The sequence below is a fragment of the Elephantulus edwardii genome, unplaced genomic scaffold, assembly GCF_000299155.1.
Source record: "Elephantulus edwardii isolate Elephantulus edwardi_28Jun2011 unplaced genomic scaffold, EleEdw1.0 scaffold00407, whole genome shotgun sequence".
Lineage (NCBI taxonomy): Eukaryota > Metazoa > Chordata > Mammalia > Macroscelidea > Macroscelididae > Elephantulus > Elephantulus edwardii.
This window is the reverse complement of record NW_006400157.1, coordinates 626085-649943: the sequence shown is the minus strand read 5'-3', so window position 1 is coordinate 649943 and position 23859 is coordinate 626085. Positions and strand designations below refer to the sequence as shown.

Below are 23859 nucleotides of genomic sequence, written 5' to 3'. Positions count from 1 at the left end.
TCTGTTGGGTCACTTTCTTAGTTGGCTGAGTGGTTGTTCTCCAGATTTCTTAGCAAAACTTGGTGAGCACACCAAGGGCAGCATCTGTTAGTTGAAATAGATCAATTGGTTTACCATCTATTCCTGGGGCCTTATTTTTTGCTAATTCCTTCAAAGCAGCTTGAACTTCTTCCTTCATCACCATAGAATCTTGCTCATATGTTGTTTCAAGAAATTCTTCTGTATCTGCCAATTCCTTTTGATACAGTGACTCTGTATACTCTTTCCATCTTCTTTTAATGCTGCCTGGATCATCTACTGAAAGCATCCTTAATTATAAAAACTCGAGGTTTAAATTTGTTCTTCAGTTCCTTGAGCTTAAGAAATGTTGAGCGAGTTCAGCCCTTTTGATTTTCTGACTCCAGCTCCTTTTACATTTCATTGTAATATCTTGTCTTCCCATACTGCCTTTTGAAATCTTCTGTTCAGCTCTTTAATATCTTGAATTCTCCCTTCTGCTTTGGCTTCTCAGTGCTCCAGTGCAATATTCAGTCTCTTCTGACATACATTTTGGCCTTTTCTTCCTCTTCTGTCTTTGTAATGACCTTTAGCACTCTTCCTGGATGACACTCTTGATATCCTCCCACAACACATCTTGTCTTCGCTCATTGGTGTTCAAGGCCTCAAATTTATTCCTGAGATGGTTCTGAAATTCAGGTGGGATAGACTCAAAGTCATATTTTGGTTCTCATGGATTCGATTTAATTTTCCTTAGCTTCAGCTTGAACTTGCATATGAGTAGTTGATGGTCTCTTCCATAATTAGCACCTGGCCTAGTTTGCACAGCTGATATTGAGCTTCTCCAGCTGTTCTTTCCACAGATGTAATCAATCTCATTCCTATGCATACCATCAGGTGAAATCCATGTGTATAACCTGCTTTTATGTTTCTTATAAAACGTGTTTGTAATGAATAAGTCATTGATTGTGCAAAATTCAATCATTCCATCCCAGCTTCATTTCTGTTACCAAGTCCATGTTTCCCAAATATTGATTCTTCTTCTCTGTTCCCAACTTTTGCATTCCAGTCACCCATTATTATTTATGCATCTTTTTTTTCTATCCAAGGTATTTGTTTACTTTTTTGTATTAAGTGTTTGTCACTTTAAAAAAATATTATTAATTTCAATGAAAATTTACAGACACTGTGGATTTCCGTTCATTCACTGTTGCACTTTTCTCCCCTCCCAACCCTCCCCCCTAGTACACTACCCTCTTGTAAAAATAAAAGAAAAATTATTTCATTGTTTTACAATCCCTCCCCCAAGGTCCACTCCACTATACAGCCTTTGCTCTGGACTCCTGTCATGACAAAAAAATACCTAATAACATATCCCTCTTAAACAGTTTTCTCCCTCATCTGTTTCAATACAGTATACATTATTGAACCCTTCTTTCTCAGTCTCCCCCCAACCCCGATGTCAGTCCTGTTTTACAACAATGGCACCATGCAGTATTTGTCGTGACTGAGATACTTCACCCAGCATAATGTCCTTCAGGGTCACCCATTTTGAATAATATTGCATGAGTTCCCTGTTTTTCAATGCAGCACTGTATTCCATTGTGTGAATATACCAGTGCTACTCTATCCATTCATTTGTTGATGGGCACTTAGGTTGTTTCCAACTCCTTGCTATTGTGAAGAAAGCCACAATAAACATGGGTGTGTGTATATATTGAGGCATCTTGATTGTATGTTAGATCGATCTTTGACTGTAGAAGTTGGTAGAAATCTATTTCCTCTTCTTTGGCTCTGGTTGTTGGTGAATATATCTGAATGATAGTGGTAGTTACTGGACTTCCTTGTATGCATATGGATATTATCCTGTCACTCACAACATTATATTTCAAGATGGATCTAAAAATGACTTTTTTTAACTATGAAAGCAAGTCTATCTAATCTCACCAAAACCTAGTATTTCAATATTTATGGGTTCCATTTCTTCCTCAGCAATAGCTAATTTTCCTACATTCATGGTTCTCACATTCCATGTTCCAATCACTGTGTCCGCTTACAACTCTTCCACTTCCTTTGTATTTCCATACTTGAAAGTTCCACCTCAGTTGCCCTATCTGTTAGTGTATGCGTGCTCTGTTGTACGTAGGGTTTTCAGAGGCCTGCTATTTTGGAAGTTTATGGCCAATCCTTCTTCCTGTTGTTGTTGTTGTTATGTGCCGTCGAGTCGTCTTCGACTCATACCGACGCTATGCACAACAGCCCTAAACCCTGCTCTATCCTGCGCCAACCGCACTGCCTCTGACACACCCATCCTGATTACCCCAGTCACCGAATCAGTCCATCTTATAGAGGGTCTTCCCCTCCTGTGCTGTCCCTCCATCCTCCCAAGCATGATGTCCCTCTCCAAGGACCCGTCCCTCCTGGCAACATGTCCAAAGTATGTCAGACGAAGCCCCAGAATCCTTGCCTCCAAGGAGTAGCTTGGTTTAATCCTCTCCAAGATGAATCTGTTTGTTTTCCTGGCAGTCCATGGTACATTCAGTACTCTTCTTCAGCACCACAGCTCAAAAGCATCCACTCTCCTTCTGTCCTCCCTAGTCATTGTCCAACTCTCTGATGCATAACAAGCGATTGCAAATACCATGGCCTATATCAGGCGCACCTTAGTCTCCAGAGAGACACCGTTGTTCCTGAGTACTTTAGAGAGGTCCCTAACAGCAGACTTTCCCATCGCGATATGCTTTTTGATTTCCTGACTGCTGGTGCCAAGAGTGTTGACTGGGGAGCCGAGCAAACTGAAGCTATGAACAATCTCAATCTCTTCATCATCCATCCTGACGCTGCCAATTGGTCCAGTGGTGAGAATCTTTGTCTTCTTGACATTGAGCCTCAGTCCATACTGAAGGCTGCATTCCTTGACCCTTCGCAGCAAGTGCATGAGGCCCTCCTCAGTTTCAGCAAGCAGGGTTGTGTCATCTGCATAACGCAGATTGTTAATAGATCTTCCACCAATCCTGATGCCACAATTCTCCTCATAGAGCCCAGCTTCTTGGATAATGTGCTCTGCATGCATGTTGAAAAGGTATGGAGACAGGATGCATCCCTGGCGTACACCCTTCCCAATTTTGAACCATGCAGTGTTACCCTGCTCTGTTCTGACTACTGCCTCTTGGTCCAAATACAGGTTTCGCATTAGCACAATTAAATGTTTTGGGATTCCCATTCTTCTCCTAGTCTGTCTTAATCTGAATGCTCAGATTTTGAGAAGTATCTGAAGACAAGCATTTTAAAAAAAAAAAAAAAAGAACGACATTTCCCAAATTGTGGAATTAACCATTAGTTTCAGTGTTGTCCCTACCCTTGGCACAAGTGTCTTGACCCACTTATTTCCCTGCTCCACCATCCACAAGCATCCCCATCCACTCCTATCCACTCCCTTCAACACCTGTCTCCCGTTGTCCAGCCCTTGATCTGCTAACTTATATCTGAAGCTTTTCTGGGCTTCTGTAACTCCAAAGTCTTCAGCTGCTGACTATTTCTTATGCTGTGGCCAGTGTCTCTTAAGTTTAGTGGAAATGTTTCCCAAGCGACCAAGATGTGCTTTGTAAAAAAGGTGTATAGATTGTTTTCCAGGCCCTCAGGCCAAAGGCCAAATGATTCTGGGACCACCTTGAGCTCTGGATCTTGTTTACCTGCGGGATAGGGGTTTCTGAGGCTCCATTTTACTGGCCCACCTCTTCCCTAATAAACATTTTTATCCTGCACCCTCTGAGTTTCCACAATGGTTCCAGGTTCCCCTTGAGCTCTGAGTCTTGTTTACCTGCAGGATGTACATTTCTGAGGCCCCTTTGTGCTGACCCATCTCTTCCCTTGTAAAAATTCCTATACCGCACCCTCCATGTGTCCCCACCTCAATGGTTCCTACAGCACCATGAGCTCTTTGTCCTGTTTACTTGTGAGGTGGGGGTTTCTGAGGCCCCTTTGTGCTGGCCCGCCTCTTCCCTGGTAAAATTACTATCTCGCACCCTCTGCATGTCCCCACTCCAATGGTTTTGGCCCCACCTTGAGCTTTGGATCTTGTTTACCTGAGTGCTGGGGGTTTCTGAAGCCCCTTTGTGCTCACCCGCCTCTTCTCTTTTAAAAATTCCTATCCCACACCATCCTCGTGTCCATAACGACTCCTGTACCACCTTGAGTTCTGGGTCTTGTTTATCTGTGGGCTGGGGGTTTCTTAGGACCCTTTGTGCTGACCCTCCTCCCTGGTAACAATTATTATTCCGCACCCTCTGCGTGTCCCCACCCCAAAGGTTCCTACTATGCAGCTTTGAGCTCTGGCTCTTGTTAATTTGCAGGTTGGAGGTTTCTGAGTCCCCTTTGTGCTGGCCTGCGTCTTCCATTGTAAATATTCCCATTAGCTCTCTCTGTGGGTCCCCAATAGTTTCGGTAACAACTTGAGCTCTGAGTCTTAATTACCTGCGGGGTGGGGATCTCTGAGGCCCCTTTGTGCTGTCCCACCTCTTCCCTTGTAAAAATTCCTATCACTCGCCCTGCACGTGTGCCCAATGCTTTCAGCACCACCTTGAGCTCTGATTCTTGTTTACCTGTGGGGTAGATGTTTCTGAGGCTTCTTCCCTTGTAAAAAGTCCTATCCCACGCCCTCTGAGTGTCACCACCCCAGCGGTTTTGGCCCCACCTTGACCTTTGGATCTTCCTTACCTGTGGGGTCGGGGTTTCTCGGGCTTCTTTGTGCTGTCCCGACTCCTCCCTTTTAAAAATTCCTGTCCTGCACCCTCTTCGTGTCCCTGATGGTTCCTGGGAGACCTGGAGCTCTGGGTCTTGTTTACCTGTGGTTTGGGGGTTTCTTAGGCCCTTTTGTTCTGTCCCACCTCTTCCCTGGTAAAAATTCCTATCCTGCGCCCTCTGTGTTTTCCCAACGGTTCTGGCACCCATTGAGCTATGGTTCTTGATTACCTGCAGAGTGGGGGTTTCTGATGCCACTTTGTGCTGGCCTGCCTCTTCCCTTGAAAAAATTCCTATCCCGCACCCTCTGCATACCCCCAATGGCTCTGGTGCTGCCTGGAGCTCTGGGTCTTGTTTACCTGTGGAATGTGGGTCTCTGAAGCCTTTTTGTACTGGCATGCCTTTTCTCTTGTAAAAATTTCTATCTTGTGCCTTCCTTGAGTTCCCAACGGTTCTGGCACCTCCTGGAGCTCTACCTGGGTCTTGTTTCTCTGCGGAGTAGGGGTTTCAGAGGCCCTGTTGTGCTGGTCCACCTCTTGCCTTGTAATTCCTATCCAGGGTGCCCTATAAGTTCCCCAATGGTTCCAGTGCAGCCTTGAGCTCTAGGTCTTGTTTACCTGTGGGAATGTGAGTTTGTGCTGGCCCGCCTCTTGTAAAAATTCCTAGTTTGTGCCCTTTGGGTGTTCTCAACAGTTCTGGCACTGCCCGGAGCTCTGGGTCTTGTTTACCTGTGGGATAGGGATTTCTCAGGCTTCTTTGTTTTGGCCCACCCCTTATAAAAGTTCCTATTCTGTGCCCTCTTTGTGTTCCCAATTGTTCCGGCACTGCCTAGAGCTCTGTGTCTTGTTTACCTGCAGGGTGGGGGTTTCTGAAATCCCTTTGTGCTGGCCCGCCTCTTCCCTTGTAAAAATTCCTATCCTGTGGCCTCTTCATGTCCTCAATGATTGCGGCTCCATCTTGAGCTGTGGGTCTTGTTTCCCAGAGGGGTGGGGATTTCTCAGGTATCTGTTTTGGTTCACCCCTTATAAAGTTCCTATTCTGTGCCCTCTTTGTGTCCCTGACGGTTCCGGTGTTGCCTTGAGCTCTGAGTCTTGTTTACCTTGGGGGGTAGGTTTTGAGGCCCCTTTGTTCTGGTCCACCTCTTCTAAAAAGTCTTATCCTATGCCCTCTGCGTGCCCTAATGGTTCCAGCACTGCCAGGAGCTCTGGATCTTGTTTACCTGTGAGGTGGGTATTTCTGAGGACCCTTTATGCTGGTCCACCTCTTCCCTAGTCAAACATCCTATCTTGCACCCTCCTCATGTCCCCAATGGTTCCGACGAAGCCTTGAGCTCTGGTTTTATTTACCTGAGCATTGGGGGTTTCTGAGGCCCCTTTAAGCTGGCCCACCACTTCTTAAAATTCCTATACCTCACCCTCCACATGTTTCCAATGGTTCCAGATCCGCCTTGAGTTCCAAGTCTTGTTTACCTGCAGGGTCAGCGTTTCTGATCCCACTTTGTGCTTACCTGCCTCTTAGAAAACTTCCTATTCTGTGCCCTTTGTGTGTCCTCAATGTTTCTGGGTGCCCCTGGAGCTCTGGGTCTTGTTTACCCGCGTGGTGTGGATTTCTGAGGCCCCTTTGTACTGGCCCACCTCTTCCCTTGTAAAAATTCCTGTCTGACACCCTCTGAGTTCCCCAATGGTTCTGGCTCTGCCTTGAGCTCTGGGTCTTATTTACCTGCAGGCTGAATGTTTCTGAGACCTCTTTGTCCTGGCCCGGCCTCTTCCCTTTTAAAAATTCCTATCCCGAAACCTCCTCATGTCCGCAACATTTCCAGTTCTGTCTGGAACTCTGGGGCTTGTTTTCCTGCAGGGTGGGGATCTCTGATGTCCTTTTGTGCTGGCCCGCCTCTTCTCTTGTAAAAATCCCTATCCTGTGCCCTCCATGTGTCCCCAGCAGCTCTGGTTCTTGTTTACATGCAAGGTGGTGGTTTCTGAGGCCCCTTTGTGCTGGTCTACCTCATCCCTTGTAAAAATTCCTATCCTTTGCCCTCTGAGTGTCCCCAAAGGTTCTGGTGCCACCTTGAGCTCTGGGACTTATTTACCTGTGGGATGGGAATTTCTGAGGCCCCTTTGTACTGGCCTGCCTCTTCCCGTGTAAAAATTCCTATCCTGCATCCTCCTCATGTTTCCAATGGTTCTGGTACTGCCTGGAGGTCTGGGGCTTATTTAGCTGCAGGATGGGGGGTTTTGAGGCCCCTTTGTGCTGGCCTGCCTCTTCTAAAAATGCTTATCCCATGCCCTCCATGTGTCCACAATGGTTCCTGAGCCTCCTGGAGCTCTGAGTCTTGTTTACCTGTGGGGTGGGTATTTCTGAGGCCCCTTTGTGCTGGCCCGCCTCTCCCCTTGTAAAAATTCCTATCCCATGCCCTTCACATGTCCAACGATTCTGATGATGCCTTGAGCTCTGCGTCTTGTTTACCTGCAGGGTGGGGGTTTCTGAAGCCCCTTTGTGCTGGCCCACCTTTTCTAAAATTCCTATCCTGAGCCCACCGTGTGTCCCAAATGGTTCCTGCAAATCCTGGAGCTCTGGGTCTTGTTTACCTGCAGGGTAGGGGTTTCTGAGGCCCCTTTGTGCTGACCTGCCTCTTCCAAAAATTCCCATTTTGCACTCTTTGCATGTCCCCAACCATTCTGGCACTGCTTGGAGATCTGGGTCATGTTTCCCTGTGGCGTGGGGGTTTCTGAGGCACCTTTGTGCCGGCCCTCCTTTTCCCTTTAAAAAATTCCTATCCCATGCCCTCTGTGTGTCCCCAACACTTCTTGTGCCTCCTAGAGCTCTGGGTCTCATTAACCTGCTGGGTGGGTGTTTCTGAGACCCTTTGTGCTGGTTCTTCCCTTCTAAAATTCCTATGGCATGCCCTCCTCGTGTCTCCAATGCTTCTGACCCTGTCTGGCACTCAGGGTCTTGTTTACTTGCTGAGTAGGGGATTCTGAGGCCCCTTTGTGCTGGCTGCCTCTTTTAAAAATTCCGATTCCATGCCCATGACGTGTCCCCAATGGTTTCGGCTCTACCTGGAGCTCTGGGTCTTGTTTACCTGTGGGATAGGTGTTTGTGAGCTCACTTTTTGCTGACCCACCTCTTCCCTTGTAAAAATTCCTATCCTGTGCCCTCTGCTTGTCCCCCATGGTTCAGACAACGCCTTGAGCTCAGGGTCTGGTTTACCTGAGGGGTGGGCTTTCTGAGATCTCTTTGAGCTGGCCTGCCTCTTCTAAAATTCCTATCCCTCACCCTCTGCTTGTCACCAGTGGTTCCGGCACCACCTTGAGCTCTGTGTCTTGTTTACCTGCGGGGTGGGGATTTCAGATGCCCCTTTGTTCTGGCCTGACCCTTCCCTTGTAAAAATTCCTATTCTGCACCCTCCACTTGTCCCCAGTGGTTCCAGTCCCGCCTGAAGTTCTGGGTCTTGTTTACCTGTGGGGAGGGGGTTTCTAAGGCCCCTTTGTACTGGCCTGCTTCTTCCCTTGTAAAAATTCCTATCCAATGTCCTATGCATGTTCCCAAAGTTTCTGTTGACGCTTGGAGCTTTGGGTATTTTTTACCTGTGGGGTGGGCATTTCTGAGGCTCCTTTCTGTTGTCCCTCCTCTTTTAAAATTCCTATTTCATGCCCTTGGCATGTCCCCAATGATTACGGCACAGCCTTGAGATCTGGGTATTAATTACCTGCGGGATGGGGATTTCTGAGGCCCCTTTGTACTAACCCACCTCTTCCCTCTTTAAAATTTTTATCCCGTGCACTCCGCATGCCCCCAACTATTCTGACAATTCCTTGAGCTCTGGGTCTTGTTTATCTGTGGGGTGGGATTTTCTGAGGTCCCTTTTTGCTGGCTAACCTCTTCTAAAATTCCTATCCCATTCCCTACCTGTGTCCCCAAACGTTCGGGCACCAACTGGAGCTCTGGGTCTTGTTTACTTGCACAGTGGGGGTTTATGAGGCCCTTTTGTGCTAGTCCACCTCTTCCCTTGTAAAAATTCCTATCCCGTGCCCTCAGTGTGTCCACCAAGGTTCCAGTGAAACCTGGAGCTCTGGGTCTTATTTACCTGCGGGGTGGGGTTTCTGAGGCACCTTTGTGCTGGTTTGCCTCTTCTAAAATTCCTATCCCGCATCGTCCTCGTGTTTCCAACGGTTCCGGCACCACCTTGAGGTCTGGGTCTTGTGGGGTGGAGATTTCTGAGGTTCCTTTGTGCTGCCCAGCCTCTTCCCTTATAAAAATTTTTATCCCGTGCCCTCCTCATTTCACCAATGTGAAATGTCTCCTTGAGCTCTGGGTCTCAGTTACCTGTGGAGTGTGGGTTTCTGAGGTCCTTTTGTGCATGCCTGCCTCTTCCCTTGTAAAAATTCCTATCCCTCACCCTCCTTGTGTCCCCAATGGTCTGGCACTGCCTGGAGCTCTGGGTCTTGTTTCCCTGTGGGTTGAGTGTTTCTGAGGCCCCTTTTTGCTGGCCTGCTTCTCCCCTTGTAAAAATTCATATCCTGAGCCCTCCATGTGTCCCCAAAGGCTCTGGCTAAGGTCTGGTTTACCTGCAAGGTAGGTGTTTCTGAGGCCCCTTTGTCCTGGCCCACCTCCTTTAAAAATTCCTTCCGTGCCTTTGGCGTGTCCCAACAGTTTCTGTGCTGCCTGGAACTCTGGGTCTTGTTTACTTGCAGGGTGGGTGTTTGTGAGCTCACTTTGTACTGACTCGCCTCTTCCCTAGTAAAAATTCCCATCCCATGCCCTCCATGTATCCCCAAAGGTTCTGGCAAAGCCTGGAACTCTGGGTCTTATTTACTTGCAGGGTGGGCTTTCTGAGGTCCCTTTGTGCTGGCCTGCATCTTCTCTTATAAAAATTCCTATCCTGTGCCCTCCACGTGTCCCCAAAGTTTCTGGTGAAGCCTAGAGCTCTGGGTCTTGTTTCCCTGCAGGGTGGGGGTTTCTGAGGCTACTTTGAGCTGGCCTGCCTCTTCTAAAAATTCCTATTCCATGCCCTTTGAGTGTCCCCAACAGTTCTCCTGCTGCCTGGGTCTCTGGGGCTTGTTTACTTGCAGGATTGGGGTTTGTAAGGCCCATTTGTGCTGGCCTGCCTCTTCCCCTGTAAAAATTCCTATCCTGCACCCTAATTGTGTCCCCAGTGTTTCCGGCAACACCTTGAGCTGTGGGTCTTGTTTACTTGCATGGTGGGTGTTTCTGAGGGTGCTTTTTGATGGCCCATCTCTTCCCTTGTAAAAATTCCTACTCTATGTCCTCTGCTTGTTTACCTGAGGCGTGGGGGTTTCTGAGACCCCTTTGTGCTGTCCTGCCTCTTCTAAAAATTCCAATTCCAAGCCATTTGTGTATCCCCAACAGTAATGATGTTGCCTGGAGCTCTGGGTCCCTTGTAAAAATTCCTATCCTGTGCCCTCCTTGTGTCCCCAAGGGTTCTGGGGCCCCTGTGAGCTCTGTGTCTTGTTTACCTGTGGGGTAGGAGTTTCTGAGGCCCCTTTGCGCTGGCCCTCCTCTTCCCTTGTAAAAATTTCTGTGCCACGCCCTCCTCATGTCCCCAATGGTTCTGGTGCCACCTGGAGTTCTTGATCTTGTTTACTTGCGGGGTGAGGGTTTCTGAGGCCCCTTTGTACTGGCCTGCCTCTTTTTAAAATTCTTATTCTGTGCCCTTGGTGTGTCCCCAGTGGTTTCAATGCCACCTAGAGCTCTGGATCTTGTTTATCTGCAGGGTGGGTGTTCGTGAGCTCACTTTGTGCTGGTTTGCCTCTTCCCTTGTATAAATTCCTATCCTCCTCCTTCTGAGTATCCCCATCAGTTCTGGTGCCACCTTGAGCTCTGGGTCTTGTTTACCTTCAGGGTAGGGGTTTCTGATGCCCCTTTGTGCTGGCCTGTCTCTTTTAAAAATTCTTATTCCATGTCCTAGCCACTGCCTGGAGCTCTGGGTATTGTTTCCCAGAGGGGTGGGGGTTTCTGAGGCCCCTTTGTGCTGGCCTGCCTCTTCTTGGTAGAAAGAGCAGTACTAAAATTCAGACACAACCCCCAAAAAGCACATGACACCAAAACCATCCCTTTACTTGCCTATCCGGACAACCATGTACAAGTAGCAACAAGCCACAGAATCCCAGAATGGAGTCATCCTGGAACCTTTTTGTGTTCTCTTCTATTCTCCCTGTGGGGTTTCATCTATCGGCCTTGAGCAGCCTAAAACCCTAGGCAAAGCCTAAAGGACCCTGCTCATGGGAGAAAGATACACAAGCAGCGAGAAGCCACAGACCTCCAGACTGGAGTCATCCATGTTCTCTTCTCCCCCTGCGGGATCTTAAGCCATCATCTTTGAGCAGCCTTAAACTCTAGGTAAAGCTTCAAATGCCCGGCTTTGGTAGAAAGAGCAGTACCACACATAAGACCCAACCTGGAAAAAGCACATGAACCCAAAAACTTCCTTTTACTTGCCCATGCACATCACCATGCACAAACAGGGAGAAGCCACAGACCTCCATAGTGGAGTCATCCAGGAACCTGGCTACGTTCTCTTCTCTTCTCTCCCTGTGTGGTTTTCAACCATTGCCTTTGAGCAGCCTTAAACCCTAAGCAAAGACACAAGGACCCGCTCTTGAGGAAAGATCAGTAGTACACATCAGACACAACCCCAAAAAAATACGCAATCCCAGTAACTTCCTTTTACTTGACAATCTGGACCACCATGCACAAGCAACGAGAAGCCACAGACCCCCAGAGTGGAGTCATCCAGGAACCTGCTCTGGTTCTATTCCCCTCCCCCTGTGTGGTTTTAAGCCACCACATTTAAGCAGCCTTAAACCTGAAAATGCACATGACCCCAAAAGCTTCCTTTTACTTTCCCCTGCTGACCACTTTTCACAAGCAGCAAAAAGCCCCAGACCCCCAGAGTGGAGTCATCCAGGAACCTGGCCACATTCTCTTCTCCCACTGTGTGGTTTTCAGCCATTGCCTTTGAGCAGCCTTCAACCATAGGCAAAGACACAAGGACCTGGTCTTGGGGAAAGATCAGTAGTACACATCAAACAGGACCCCGAAAAAGCACACAACCCCAGTAACCTCCTTTTACTTGCTCACCCAGACCACCATGCAGAATCAGTGAGAAGCCACAAACTCCCAGAGGGGAGTCCTCCAGGAACCTGGCTGGGTTCTATTTGCCTCCACCTGTGGGGTTTTAAGGCATCACCTTTGAGCAGCCTTAAACCTTAGGCAAAGCCTCGAGGACCCTGTTCATGGGAGAAAAGAGCAGTACTACACATCAGACACTACCCTGAAAAAGCACATGACCCCAAAACTTTCCTTTTACTTGCCCATCCAGACAACCATGCACAAGCAGGGAGAAGCCACAAACCTCCAAAGTGGAGTTATCCAGGAAACTGGCCTTGTTCCCTTTCCCTTGCAGGCTTTTAAGCCATTGCCTTTGAGTTGTCTTCAACCTTAGGAAAAGCCACAAGGACCCCGCTCTAGGGAGAAAGAGCAGTACTGCTGATCAGACATAACCCAGAAAAAAATAATAACCCGAAAAACTTCTTTTTATTTGCCCATCAGGACCACAATGCAGAAGCAGCGAGAAGCCACAGACCCCCAGAGGGCAGTTATCCAGGAACCTGGCTGAATTATCTTCCCCAACCTCTGTGGGGTTTAAGCCATTGCCTTTGAACAGCCTTAAACAATAAGTTAAAGCCTCACAGAACCTGCTCTTGGGAGAAAGAGCAGTACTACACATCAGACATGACCTCAGAAAAGCACACGACCCCAATAACTTCCTTTTATTTGTCTATTCGGACCACCATGCACAAGTATTTACAAGCCACAGACCGCCAGAATGGAGTCATCTAGGAACATGGCCGGGTTCTATTCCCCTCCTCCTGCGGGGATTTAAGCCATTGCTTTGAGGAGCCTTAAATCCTTGGCAAAGCATCAAAGACCCGACTCTTAGGAGAAAGGACAGTACTACACATCAGACATGATCCCAATAAAGGACACGACCCCAAACTTTTCTTTTACTTTCCCATGCTGACCACCATGCGCAAGTAGTGACAAGCCACAGACCCTCAGAGTGGAGTCATCCAGGAACCTGGCTATGTTTTCTTTCCCCTGTGGGGTTTTAAGCCATAGCCTTGAGCAGCCTTAAACTCTATGCTAAATCTCAAGGACCTCGCTCTTGGGAGAAAGAGCAGTACTACACTTAAGACAACTTTGAAAAAAAACACACGACCCTGCCAAACTTCCTTTTACTTGCCCATCCGGATCACCAGGCACAAGCAGCGAGAAGCCACAGACCCCTCAGAGTGGAGTAATTGAGGAACCTGACTGTGTTCTCTTTCCCTCCTCCTGCTGGGATTAAAGCCAAAGCCTTTGAGCAGACACATCAGACACGACCTCAAAAAAGCACATGACCCCCCAAAACATTATTTTGCTTGCCCATCCGGATCACTATGCAGAAGCAATGAAGAGCCATAATACTCCAGAGTGGAGTCATCTAGGAATCTGGCCACATTCTCTTCTCCCCGTGTGGGGTTTTAAGCCATTGTCTTTGAGCAGACTTAAACCCTAGGCAAAGTCTTAAGGACCCCGCTCTTAGGAGAAAGAGCAGGACTACACATCAGACACGACTTCGAAAAAATCACATCACCCAAAATCCTTACTTTTACCTACCCATCCAGACTCCCATGTACAAGCAGTGAAAAGCCAAGACACCCATATTGGAGTTATCCAGGAACCTGGCCACACTCCTTCTCTTCCCTCTGTGGGGTTTTAAACCATTACTGCCTTTGAGTAGCCTTAAACCCTAGCAAAGCCTCAAGGGCTCTCCTCTTCAGGAGAAAGAGCACTACTACACATCAGACACAACTCTGAAAAAGCACATGACTCCGAAACCTTCTTTTTACTTGCCCATCCGGACCACCATGCACAAACAGCAAGAAGCCACAGACATCCAGAGTGGAGTCATCAAGGAACCTGGCCGCGCTCTCTTCCCCTCCCCCTGTGGAGTTTTAAGCCTTTGCCTTTGAGGAGCCTTAAAAAATAGGCAAAGCAACAAGGACCCCGCTCTTGGGAAAAATAGCAGTACTACACATCAGACATGATCCAGAAAAAGCAAACAGCTCCAATAGCATTCTTTTACTTGCCCATCCGGACCACCATGCACAAGTATGGAGAAGGCACAGATTCCCAGAGTGCAGTCATCCAGGAATCTTACAGCGTTCTCTTCCGCTCCTGGTGCAGGGTTTTAAGCCATCACCTTTGAGCAGCCTTCAACCCTAGGCAAAGCCTCAAGAACCCCCTCTTGGGAGAAAGAGCAATACTACACATCAGCCATGACCCCCCAAAAATCACATGACCCAAAACTTTTCTTTTACTTGCCCATCTGGACTACCATGTTCAAGCAGTGAGAAGCCACAGACCTCCAGAGTGGAGGCATTCAGGAATTTGGCCTCGTTCTCTTCCCCTCCCCATGTGAGATTTTAAGCTATCTCCTTTTAGCAGCCAGAAACCCTAGGCAAAGATACAAGGACCTGGCTCTTGGGAGAAAGCAGTTCTACACATCAGACATGACCCTGAGAAAGCACATGACACTCAAAACATCATTTTACTTGACCATGTGGACCACCACGCACAAGCAACAAAAAGCCATAGTCCCCCAGAGTGGAGTCATCACGGAACCTGGTCAGGTTCTCTTCTCCACCCCCTGCAGGTTTTTAAGCCATTGCCTTTGAGCAGTCTTTAACCCTAGGCAACCTCAGCTCTTGGGAGAAAGAGCCAGCAGTACTACACATCAAACATGACCCTGACAAAGCACATGACCTCCAAAACTTTATTTACTTACACATCTGGACCACCATGCACAAGCAGTGAGAAGTCACAGACCCCCAGAGTGGAGTCATCCAGGAAACTGGCCATTTTCTCTTCCCTTCCCCTTGTGGGGTTTTAAGTCATCACCCTTGAACAGCCTTAAACCTTAGGGAAACCCTCAAGGGCCCTCCTCTTCAGGAGAAAGAGCAGTACTACACGTCAGACTCGACCCTGAAAAAGCACACACCAAAACCTTCCTTTTACTTGCTTACCTGGATCACTAGGCACAAGCAGCAAGAAGCCACAGACCCCCAGAGTGGAGTCATCCAGGAACCTGGCCACATTCTGTTCCCCTCCCCATTCGGACTTTTAAGTCATTGCCTTTGAGCAGCCTAAAGTCCTAAGCAAAGCCTCAAGAATCTCACTCTTAGGAAAAAGATAAATACAACACATCAGAAACGACCCCGAAAAAGCACATGACCAAAAAACCTTCCTTTTATTCCTTTTATTTGCCCATCGGGACCAACATGCACAAGCAGTGAGAAACCATGAACCTTCAGAGTGGAGCCATTCCTGAACCTGGATGTGTTCTCTGCCTCCCCCCCACCCAGGCGTTAAACCATCACCTTTAAGCAGTCTTAAACCCTCAAGGACCCCTCTATCGGAAGAAAGAGCAGTATTACACATAAGACTCAACCCCGAAAAAGCATATGACCCCCAAAACATCCTTTTACTTACCCATCCACACTACCATGCACATGCAGGGAGATGCCACAAACACCTAGAGTGGAGTATTCCAGGAACCTGGCTGTGTTCTCTTCCCCTCCCTTTCAGGGTTTTAAGCCATTGCCTTCGAGCCACTTTAAAACCTAGGCAGAGAAAAAACAACAACAACAACAACAAAAAAACCCCAAAACCAAAAACAATCTAGGCAGAGCCTGAATGACCCAGCTCTTCAGAGAAAGAGCAGTCCTACCCATCAGACATGACACTGATAAAGCACATGACCCCCAAAACTTCCTTTACTTGCCCATCCAGACCACCATGCACAAGCAGCAAAAAGCCGCAAACCCCCAGAGTGGAGTCACCCAGGAACTTGGCCACGTTCTCTTCCCCTCCCTTGTGGGGTTTTGAGCCATCACCTTTGAGCAGCTTTAACACCGAGACAAAGCATGAAAGACCCCACTCTTGGGAGAAAGAGCAGTACCACATATCAGACACGACCCCCCAAAAGGACACGATACCAAAATCTTCCTAAGGCATACCTTTCTTAATCTCAGACCTTGCAATATTCTCTTGTTCTGTTTGCACAACAGTTTCTTGGTTTATTGTTGTCGTTATGTGCTGTCAAGTTGCCTGTGAATCATAGTGACCCTATGTACAACAACTCTGAAGCCTACCCTCTCCTGAGCCAGTCTCACTGAACCAGACACACCTACCTCTATTGCCCCAGTTACTGTATCAGTCCATCTCATTCAGGTCTTCCTCTCCTGTGCTGTCACACCACCCTTATGAGCATGATGTCCTCCTCCAAGGATCAGCCTATGCTGGCCACATGCCCAAAGTATGTGACACAGAAACATAATAGAATAGGGATGATCCTGAAAGACATTATACAGAGTTAAATATCTTAGTCACAAAAGGACAAATGCTGCATAGCACCACTGATATAAAGCAGGTTTTACATGGGGTGTTGGGAGGAGAGTAGGATAAGATTGCATAGATAATTAACATTGCATTGGAACAGATGAAGGAAAGAAATGTTTAAAAGGAATATATAATTAGGCATTGTATGTACAACAACGTTCCAGAATAAGAGGTGCATTGCAAAGTGGACTAGAGGTGGGAGAGGTAATTCTGCAACCATGAATGAACATTAAAAAAAAGTGAGCTGGGGGAGGAAGAAGGGAGGAGTGGCGTTAAAATGTGCAACAATGAATGACTGACTAACTTTCCTGTAAACTTTTGTTAAAGTCACAATTAAAATTAAAAATTTTATTTAAAAACCCACAACATTCCTAGCCTCCAAGGAAAAACTTAGTTTGACCCTCTCCAAGATAGATCTGTTTGCTTTCTGGGCAGCCCATGGTTCAAGACTCTCTTCCAGCACCACAACTAAAGGGCATCAATTCTTCCTCTGTCATCCTTAGTCATTGTCCAGCACTCTGATGCATAGCAAGCAGTTATGAAGACCTGAATCAGGTGCACCTTAGTCTCTAGACTGACATAGTTGTTCCTCAACACTCTGGAGATATCCCTGACAGGAGATTTTTCCCAGTGCAATTCATCTTTTGATTTCCTGACTTCTGGTCCCAGGAGAGTTGATTGTGGACCTGAGCAAGCTGTAACTGTTAACAACCTCAATCTCTTCTCCATCTAGCATGGTGCTGCCAATTGTTCCAGTGGTGAAAATCTTTGTCTTCTTGATGTTTGGCATCAATTCATAATGAAGTCTACAGTCCCTGACCTTCTGCAAGAAGTGCTTCAGGTCCCCCTCAGTTTCAGCAAGCAAAGTTGTGTCATCTGCAAAACATAGATTGCTGGTGAATCTTCCTTCAATTCTGATGAAACATTCCTCCTCATAAAGCCCACCTTTCTGAATAATCTGTTCTGCATATTGATTGAAAAGGTATGGCGACAGAACGGATGCTTGATGCACTCTTTTTCTGATTTTGAGCCATGCAGTGTGTCCTTCTCCAGCGTTTTTTTCCACAGATGTAATCGATCTGATTCCTATGCATACCATCAGGTGAAATCCATGTGTATAATCTACGTTTATGTCTCTTAAAAAACATATTTGCAATGAATAAGTCATTGTGCAAAATTCAATCATTCTATCTCCAGCTTCATTTCTGTCACTAAGTCCATGTTTTCTAACTACTGATTCTTCTTCCCGGTTCCCAACTTTTGCATTCCAGTCGCCCATTATCATCAATGCATCTTGATTGCATGTTCGATCTATCTCTGCCTGTAAGAGTTGGTAGAAATCATCTATTTCTTCTTCTTTGGCTCTGGTTGTTGGTGCATATATCTGGATGATAGTAGTGTTCACTGGACTTCCTTGTAAGCGTATGGATATAATCCTATCACTCACAATGTTGTACTCCAAGATGGACCTAGAAATTTCTTTTTTGACTATGAAAGCAACTCCATTTTTCCTCACCTTTTCGTCTCCAGAATAATATATCATATGATCATCTAACTCGAAATGAACCCTGCTCGCTGAAACTGAGGAGGACCTCATGCACTTACTGCAGAGGGTCAAGGACTGCAGCCGTCAGTATGGACTGAGGCTCAATGTCAAGAAGACAAAAATTCTCACCACTGGACCAATCGGTAGCATCAGGATGGGTGGTGAAGAGACTGAGATTGTTTACAGCTTCAGTTTGCTCGGCTCCACGGTCAACACTCTTGGCACCAGTAGCCAGGAAATAAAAAAACGTATTGCAATGGGAAAGTCTGTGGTCAGGGACCTCTCTAAAGTACTCAAGAGCAACGGTGTCTCTCTGAAGACTAAGGTGTGCCTGATACAGGCCATGGTTTTTGCAATCACTTGTTATGCATCAGAGAGTTGGACAATGACTAGGGAGGATAGAAGGAGAATTGACGCCTTTGAGCTGTGGTGCTGGAGGAGAGTATTGAATGTACCATGGACTGCCAAGAAATCAAACAGATTCATCCTAGAGAGGGTTAAACCAGGCTGCTCCTTGGAGGCAAGGATTCTGGGGCTTCGCCTGACATACTTTGGACATGTTGTAAGGAGAGACAGGTCTTTAGAGAAGGACATCATGCTGGGCAGAGTGGAGGGACAGCGCAGGAGGGGAAGACCCTCTATGAGGTGGATTGATTCAGTGACTGGGGTCATCGGGATGGGTGTGTCAGAGGCAATGAGATCGGCACAGGATAGAGCAGGGTTTAGGGCTGTTGTACATAGGGTCGCTATGAGTTGCAAACGACTCGACGGCACATAACAACAGCAACAGTGTATCCTTGCTCTGTGCTGAGGACTGCTTCCTAGTCAAAGTATAGGTTTCACATGAGTACAACACTCAAATGTTCTCGGATTCCCATTCTCCTTAAAGTTAGCTTTATGAAAGATTTTTTTTAAAAGAATATATATAACAAAATATGTATTTTCCTATGAGCACAATTAAGCGTTTTGGAATTCTCTTCATTCTTATGCCTTTGCATAGACAATAAAACACAAGTAAACATCTATCTGGTGTTTTCTTCTTTCAGTCACTATCCATGTGACATCACTAATGCTACCTCTATGAACCCAGCTTACATTTTTGTAGTTCCATGTAAATGCACTCTTCTACCAAGTTTCTAAGAATCTTCAGCAAGAATTTGCTTGCATGTGTTATTAATTATATCTTCCTATAATTTCCACATTCTATTAGATCATTATCTTGGGGAATGAGAAAAATATAAATAGATCTCTTCTGGTCAATTTCTTGGCATAGGCTAGTGAGCATGTTCAGGGATGCATCTTTTTGTTAAAATACATCGGTTGGAGGTCATCTCAAAAATCAATAATTTGACCTTACTGATTAAAAAAAGTTTACCTTTATGTCTTGAACATTTTGCTTTTTTAAGAACTATCCAAATCATGTTGATTTTCTTCTTCTCATGCAATTGTAAGTTGGACAATGAATAAGGATGGCAGAAAAAGCACCGATGTCTTTGAGTTATGGTGTTGAAGAAGAGTACTCACTATTCCAAGAACTGTCAAGGAACAAATAAATGTCTTGTTGTTGCTGTTGTTAGTTGCCATTGGGTCGAGTACAACTCATAGCGACTCTATGAACAAAAGATCTGAAACCAGTCCTGTCCAGTGCCATCCTCACACTTCCTGACACACAAGAGCCCATTGTAAGCAGAAACCCTGTCAATCCACCTGGTCGAAGGTCTTCCTCTCCTTTGCCATTCCTCCACCCTTCCCAAAATAATGTCCCTCTCCAAGGAACAGCACCTTCTAGCAATATGTCCAAAGTATTTTAGGTGAATCCTCATAATTCTTGCCTCTTAAGAGCACTCTATTCGTTTTTTGGCCATCCATGAAATGTTCAGTGCACATCTCCAACACCACAGCTCAAAGGCATAAATTATTTTTCTGTCATCCCTATTCACTGTCCAGGTGTCAGAGGCATAGCTAGTAATCGGAAAGACCATGACCTGAAACCGAAGCACCTTAGTACGCAAACTGATATCACTTCTCCTCAACAATTTGGGAATATCTCTAACTGGAGATTTTTCCGTTGCAATGCATCTCCTTATTTCCTTACTGCTCGCACAAAAGGTGCTAATTGTGGATCCAAGCAAGATGAAGCTGTTGACAGTTTCAATCTCCTCTCCATCTTTAATGAGACCGCCTATTGATCTAGTGGTAAGAATCTTTGTTTTCTTGATATTGAGCCACAATCCATACTGAAGGCTGCACTCCATGATCTTCTGCAATAAGTGCTTGTTATTTTAGTTTTTTAAAAAATATATCATAGAAGGGGGAAAAGAACTATCAATATGGGGTCAAATTGCAGGCATTGAGTGAATTTATGAGATTTTTTTAATTCTCCATTTTATTTTTATTTTATATTGATTTGCATAAAAATTCACACACTGTGTCTCTTTTTTTTTTACGTGGTCCAATTTGGTTTTAGTTCCTTTTATTTTTTTTTTTATGGCTTACATATAAAGGTGGGGTTTTTTTTTTCAACTGGATTTAAAATCCAATGGTAGCTATTTTTCAGTCTTCCTGTAAATTTTAAAACCAAGTCACTAAAAGCAGAGACTCCCTGTCACTGTCCATTATCCATTCATCAGCGCCGAGAGTGCAGTCAGTGGCCTTCCTCGGCAGGTGTCCACCGCTGGCGAGTAGATCTGATCCTGCGTGGAGGGGAGGAAGGGTCGTCTTCAGCTTCTGATCCTGAAGGCTCATGATCTCCCTCCTGGGAGCCTGTGTCTCCCACCAGTTCCCGCAGAAACTTGAATTTAGATAAAAACAGACGCCATACAAAATACCAACCGCACAACATCAGCAGCAGCACGATGAGCAGCGTAGCCACAAACACCAGCAGGGTCAGCCCGACGTTGTGCCACATCTTGGGGGTCGGAGGGAGGTCACAGCAGGGCGACAGGAGGCGAGTGCCGGCGGTGGCTTCAGGGGCTGGCGCCGGGTGCTGCCAGCCGCCTGGGTGGCATGGACGGAGCAGCCTCAGCAGCGCCCCCAAGAGGCAGGGTAGCGCGGGGAGGAGGCATTGCAGTGCAGCCAGCCTACCGACCCTGCTGCTCGCCCGGAGCGAGGGGTTGTGGAGATCGGGAGTTCGCAGCACGCTCCTACGTGCTCGAGGGTGCCGGGGACCGAGATGCCAGCGGAGGCTGGACGCACTTCCATGACTGATGCGGGCGCCAGTTGCGGGAGAGGGTCTGAGCTGTGTCTCATTTATGTACATTGCGTTTTATACATTCTTGCATTCTCATTGTGTTTCAAATGATCACTTGTAAACATTATGGGTTTTACTTTTATAAAAAGAAAATTTTTATTTTATACTGACTTATTTTAAAAGTTCGAATGCGGTTTGAAACCTTTTGGTCTTCTTTGAGTGCCAGACAGGGCAGCCTTCACTCTTGTCATTGACAAGGATGCATTTCCCCCGCCAGCTGAGCCATCACTCTTGCTGTTGTTGTTGCTGTTGTTGTTAAGTGTCGTTGAGTCATAGTCATAGCAACCCTATGAACAAAAGTCCTTAACACTTGCGTGGCTTTCATCCTTTCTCCAGGTTCATATGGTTTCTGGAGGCAAGTTACTATGGAAGTGGTTGCGACTCTTGATTCCAAGCTTGTTTTACTCGGGGAGCTCCACCAAACACTGTCTGCCATGGGTAACCATTATCACATATGACACATCAGTATCACAGTGTTCACCTTCACAACAACCACAAGTTTCCTCTGTATGGCAAGTGGACACACGAGGGCTATACAACCTAGAAGAACATTTGACCAAAACAAATAAAAACAAGCCTGAGGGCCATGGAATAGAATCACCCACCTTTGGAATGGTAGTATCACTTTTTGTCCACTAGGTCAACTGTCCTCTCTCTTTGTTGTTGTTGTTGTTGGTTGTTGTTGTTAAATGTCATCGAGTAGTAGGAGACTCAGCAACCCTATGAACAAAAGTCCTAAAAGCTTGCGTGACTTTCATCCTTTTTCCAGGTTTATAGGGTTTCCGGAGGCAAGCTATTACAGAAGTGAATGCCACTCCTGCTTCAAAGTTTGCTTTAATCAGGGAGCTCCACCAAACACTGTCCAAAATGTGTAACCATTATTACATTTGACACATCAGTGTCACAGTGTTCAGCTTCACAGCAAGCACAATTTAACTCTGCACGGCAAGTAGACACACCGAGGCTGTATGATCTTGAAGAACATTTGACCAAAAACAATTAAAAATAGGCATGAGTCTATGGACTAGAGTCATGTAACTTTGGCTTGGTAACATCACTCTCTGTCCACTAGGACCAACTGATGTCTCTCTATGGTGGTGTTGTTTTTGTTAAGTGCCATTGAGTCCCTCAGGGGGAAGGGAACAGAATGCTGCCAATTTTCTGGTTGACTCCATTCTGGGAATCTGTGGCTTCTTGCTGCTTGTGCATGGTGGTTCGGTTGGACAAGTAAAAGTAAGTTTTTGGGTTGTGTGCTTTTGGGGGGGGGTCATGTCTGATGTGTAATACTGTTCTGTCTCCCAAGAGCAGGGTCCTCAATGCTTTGCCTAGGATTTTAAAGTGCTCGAAGACAATGGCTTAAAACTTCACAGGGGGAAGGGAAGAGAATGTGGCCAGGTTCCTGGCATGACTCTACTCTTGGGGTCTGTGGCTTCTGGCTCCTTGAGCACAGTGGTCCAGATGGGCAAGTAAAAGAAGGTTTTGGGGTTGTGTGCTTTTTCGGGGTCATATCTGATATGTGGTACAGCTCTTTCTTTCAAGAGCAGGGTGCTTCAGGCTTTGCCTTGGTTTTAAGGTTGCTCAAAGGCGATGGCTTAAAACCCCGCAAGGGAGGGGAAGAGACTGTGGCCAGGATTCTGGATGACTCCACTCTGAGGGTCTATGGCTTCTCCCTGCTTGTGCATGGTGGTGTGCATGGGCAAATAAAAGGAAGTTTTTGGAGTCATGTATATTTTTTTGTTTTTTTAAATTTTATTTTATTAATTTTAATGCATATTTACAGAGATTTTGGATTTCCATACATTCATTGTTGCACTTTTCTCCCTGAGCAGCCCTCCCCCACAGTTCACTCCTTTTTTTGAAGAGTAAAAGAAAAATTCTTTCATTGGTATACAATCCCCCCGCACACCCCCTCCCGACTGCCCCAAGTACACTTCACTATTCAACCTTAATTCTGCACTCTTGTGATAACCATAATACCCTATCATATATCGCTTTTAAATTGTTCTCTCCCTCATCTGTTTCAATGCAGTATACATAATTTATCCAGTTTTACTCAGTCTTATCCCAACCCTGAAATCAGTCTGATTCTACAACAGTGGTATCATGCAGGATTTGTCCTTTTGTGACTGAGACACTTGACTCAGTGTAATGTCCTCCAGGGTCACCCATTTTGAATAACAGTGCATGAGTTCCTTGTTTTTCAAAGCAGCATAGTGTGAATATACCACAGCTTCTCTATCCATTCATTTGTTGATGGGCACTTGAGTTGTTTCCAACTCCTTGCTATTGTGAACAAAGCCTCAATAAACATGGGTGTGCATGTATCTGCTTGGATGTCCGTCATGGTTTCTTTGGGGTATATTTCTAGTAATAGAATTGCTGGGTCAAATGGTATCTCTATTTGCAACTTTTTGAGAAAGTGCCACACCATTTTCCACAGTGGTTGCACCATTTTACACTTTCACCAACAGTGAATAAGGATTCCAGTTTCTCCACAACCTCACTAGCATTTGTTGCTTGCTGTTCTGTTAAATTTTGTTATTCTGACTGGGGTGAGATGATATCTAATAGTTGTTTTGATTTGCATCTCTCTTAGAGATAGAGATTTTGAACATTTCTTCATGGGTTTGTTAGCCATCTGAATGTCTTCTTTGGGGAAGTGTCTGTTCATATCTTGTGCCCATTTTTCAATTGGATGATTTACCTTTATTTTGTTGTGGTGCTCAAGTATTTTATAAATTCTGGATATAAGTCCCTTATATAATATGTCATTACCAAATACTTTTTCCCAGTCTGTGGCTTCCCTTTTTACCCTGTTGACGTTTTTGGATGTGCATAGGGATTTGATTCTTAGAAGATCCCA

At 46.0% G+C, this 23859-nt stretch overlaps 1 protein-coding gene and 1 pseudogene across 2 annotated transcripts in view; both read right to left on the bottom strand.

Moving 5' to 3' along the window:
- Positions 1-7439, bottom strand: part of LOC102860226 — a 114459-nt pseudogene extending 107020 nt beyond the window's left edge. The window contains exon 1 of the transcript XR_439038.1: positions 7323-7439. The product of XR_439038.1 is annotated as a eukaryotic initiation factor 4A-I-like (transcript). The remainder of the gene's footprint in view (positions 1-7322) is intronic.
- A 12951-nt stretch (positions 7440-20390) lies between these two features.
- On the bottom strand, positions 20391-20654 carry LOC102855762 (small integral membrane protein 13-like). Its single transcript, XM_006902400.1, has one exon. It carries the CDS (start codon positions 20652-20654, stop codon positions 20391-20393), a length of 264 nt encoding a protein of 87 aa, XP_006902462.1.
- Positions 20655-23859: the final 3205 nt, after the last annotated feature.

Coding starts and splice junctions, on each gene's coding strand:
- LOC102855762 (XM_006902400.1), bottom strand. CDS start 20,654: ATGTGGCACAACGTCGGGCTGACCCTGCTGGTGTTTGTGGCTACGCTG.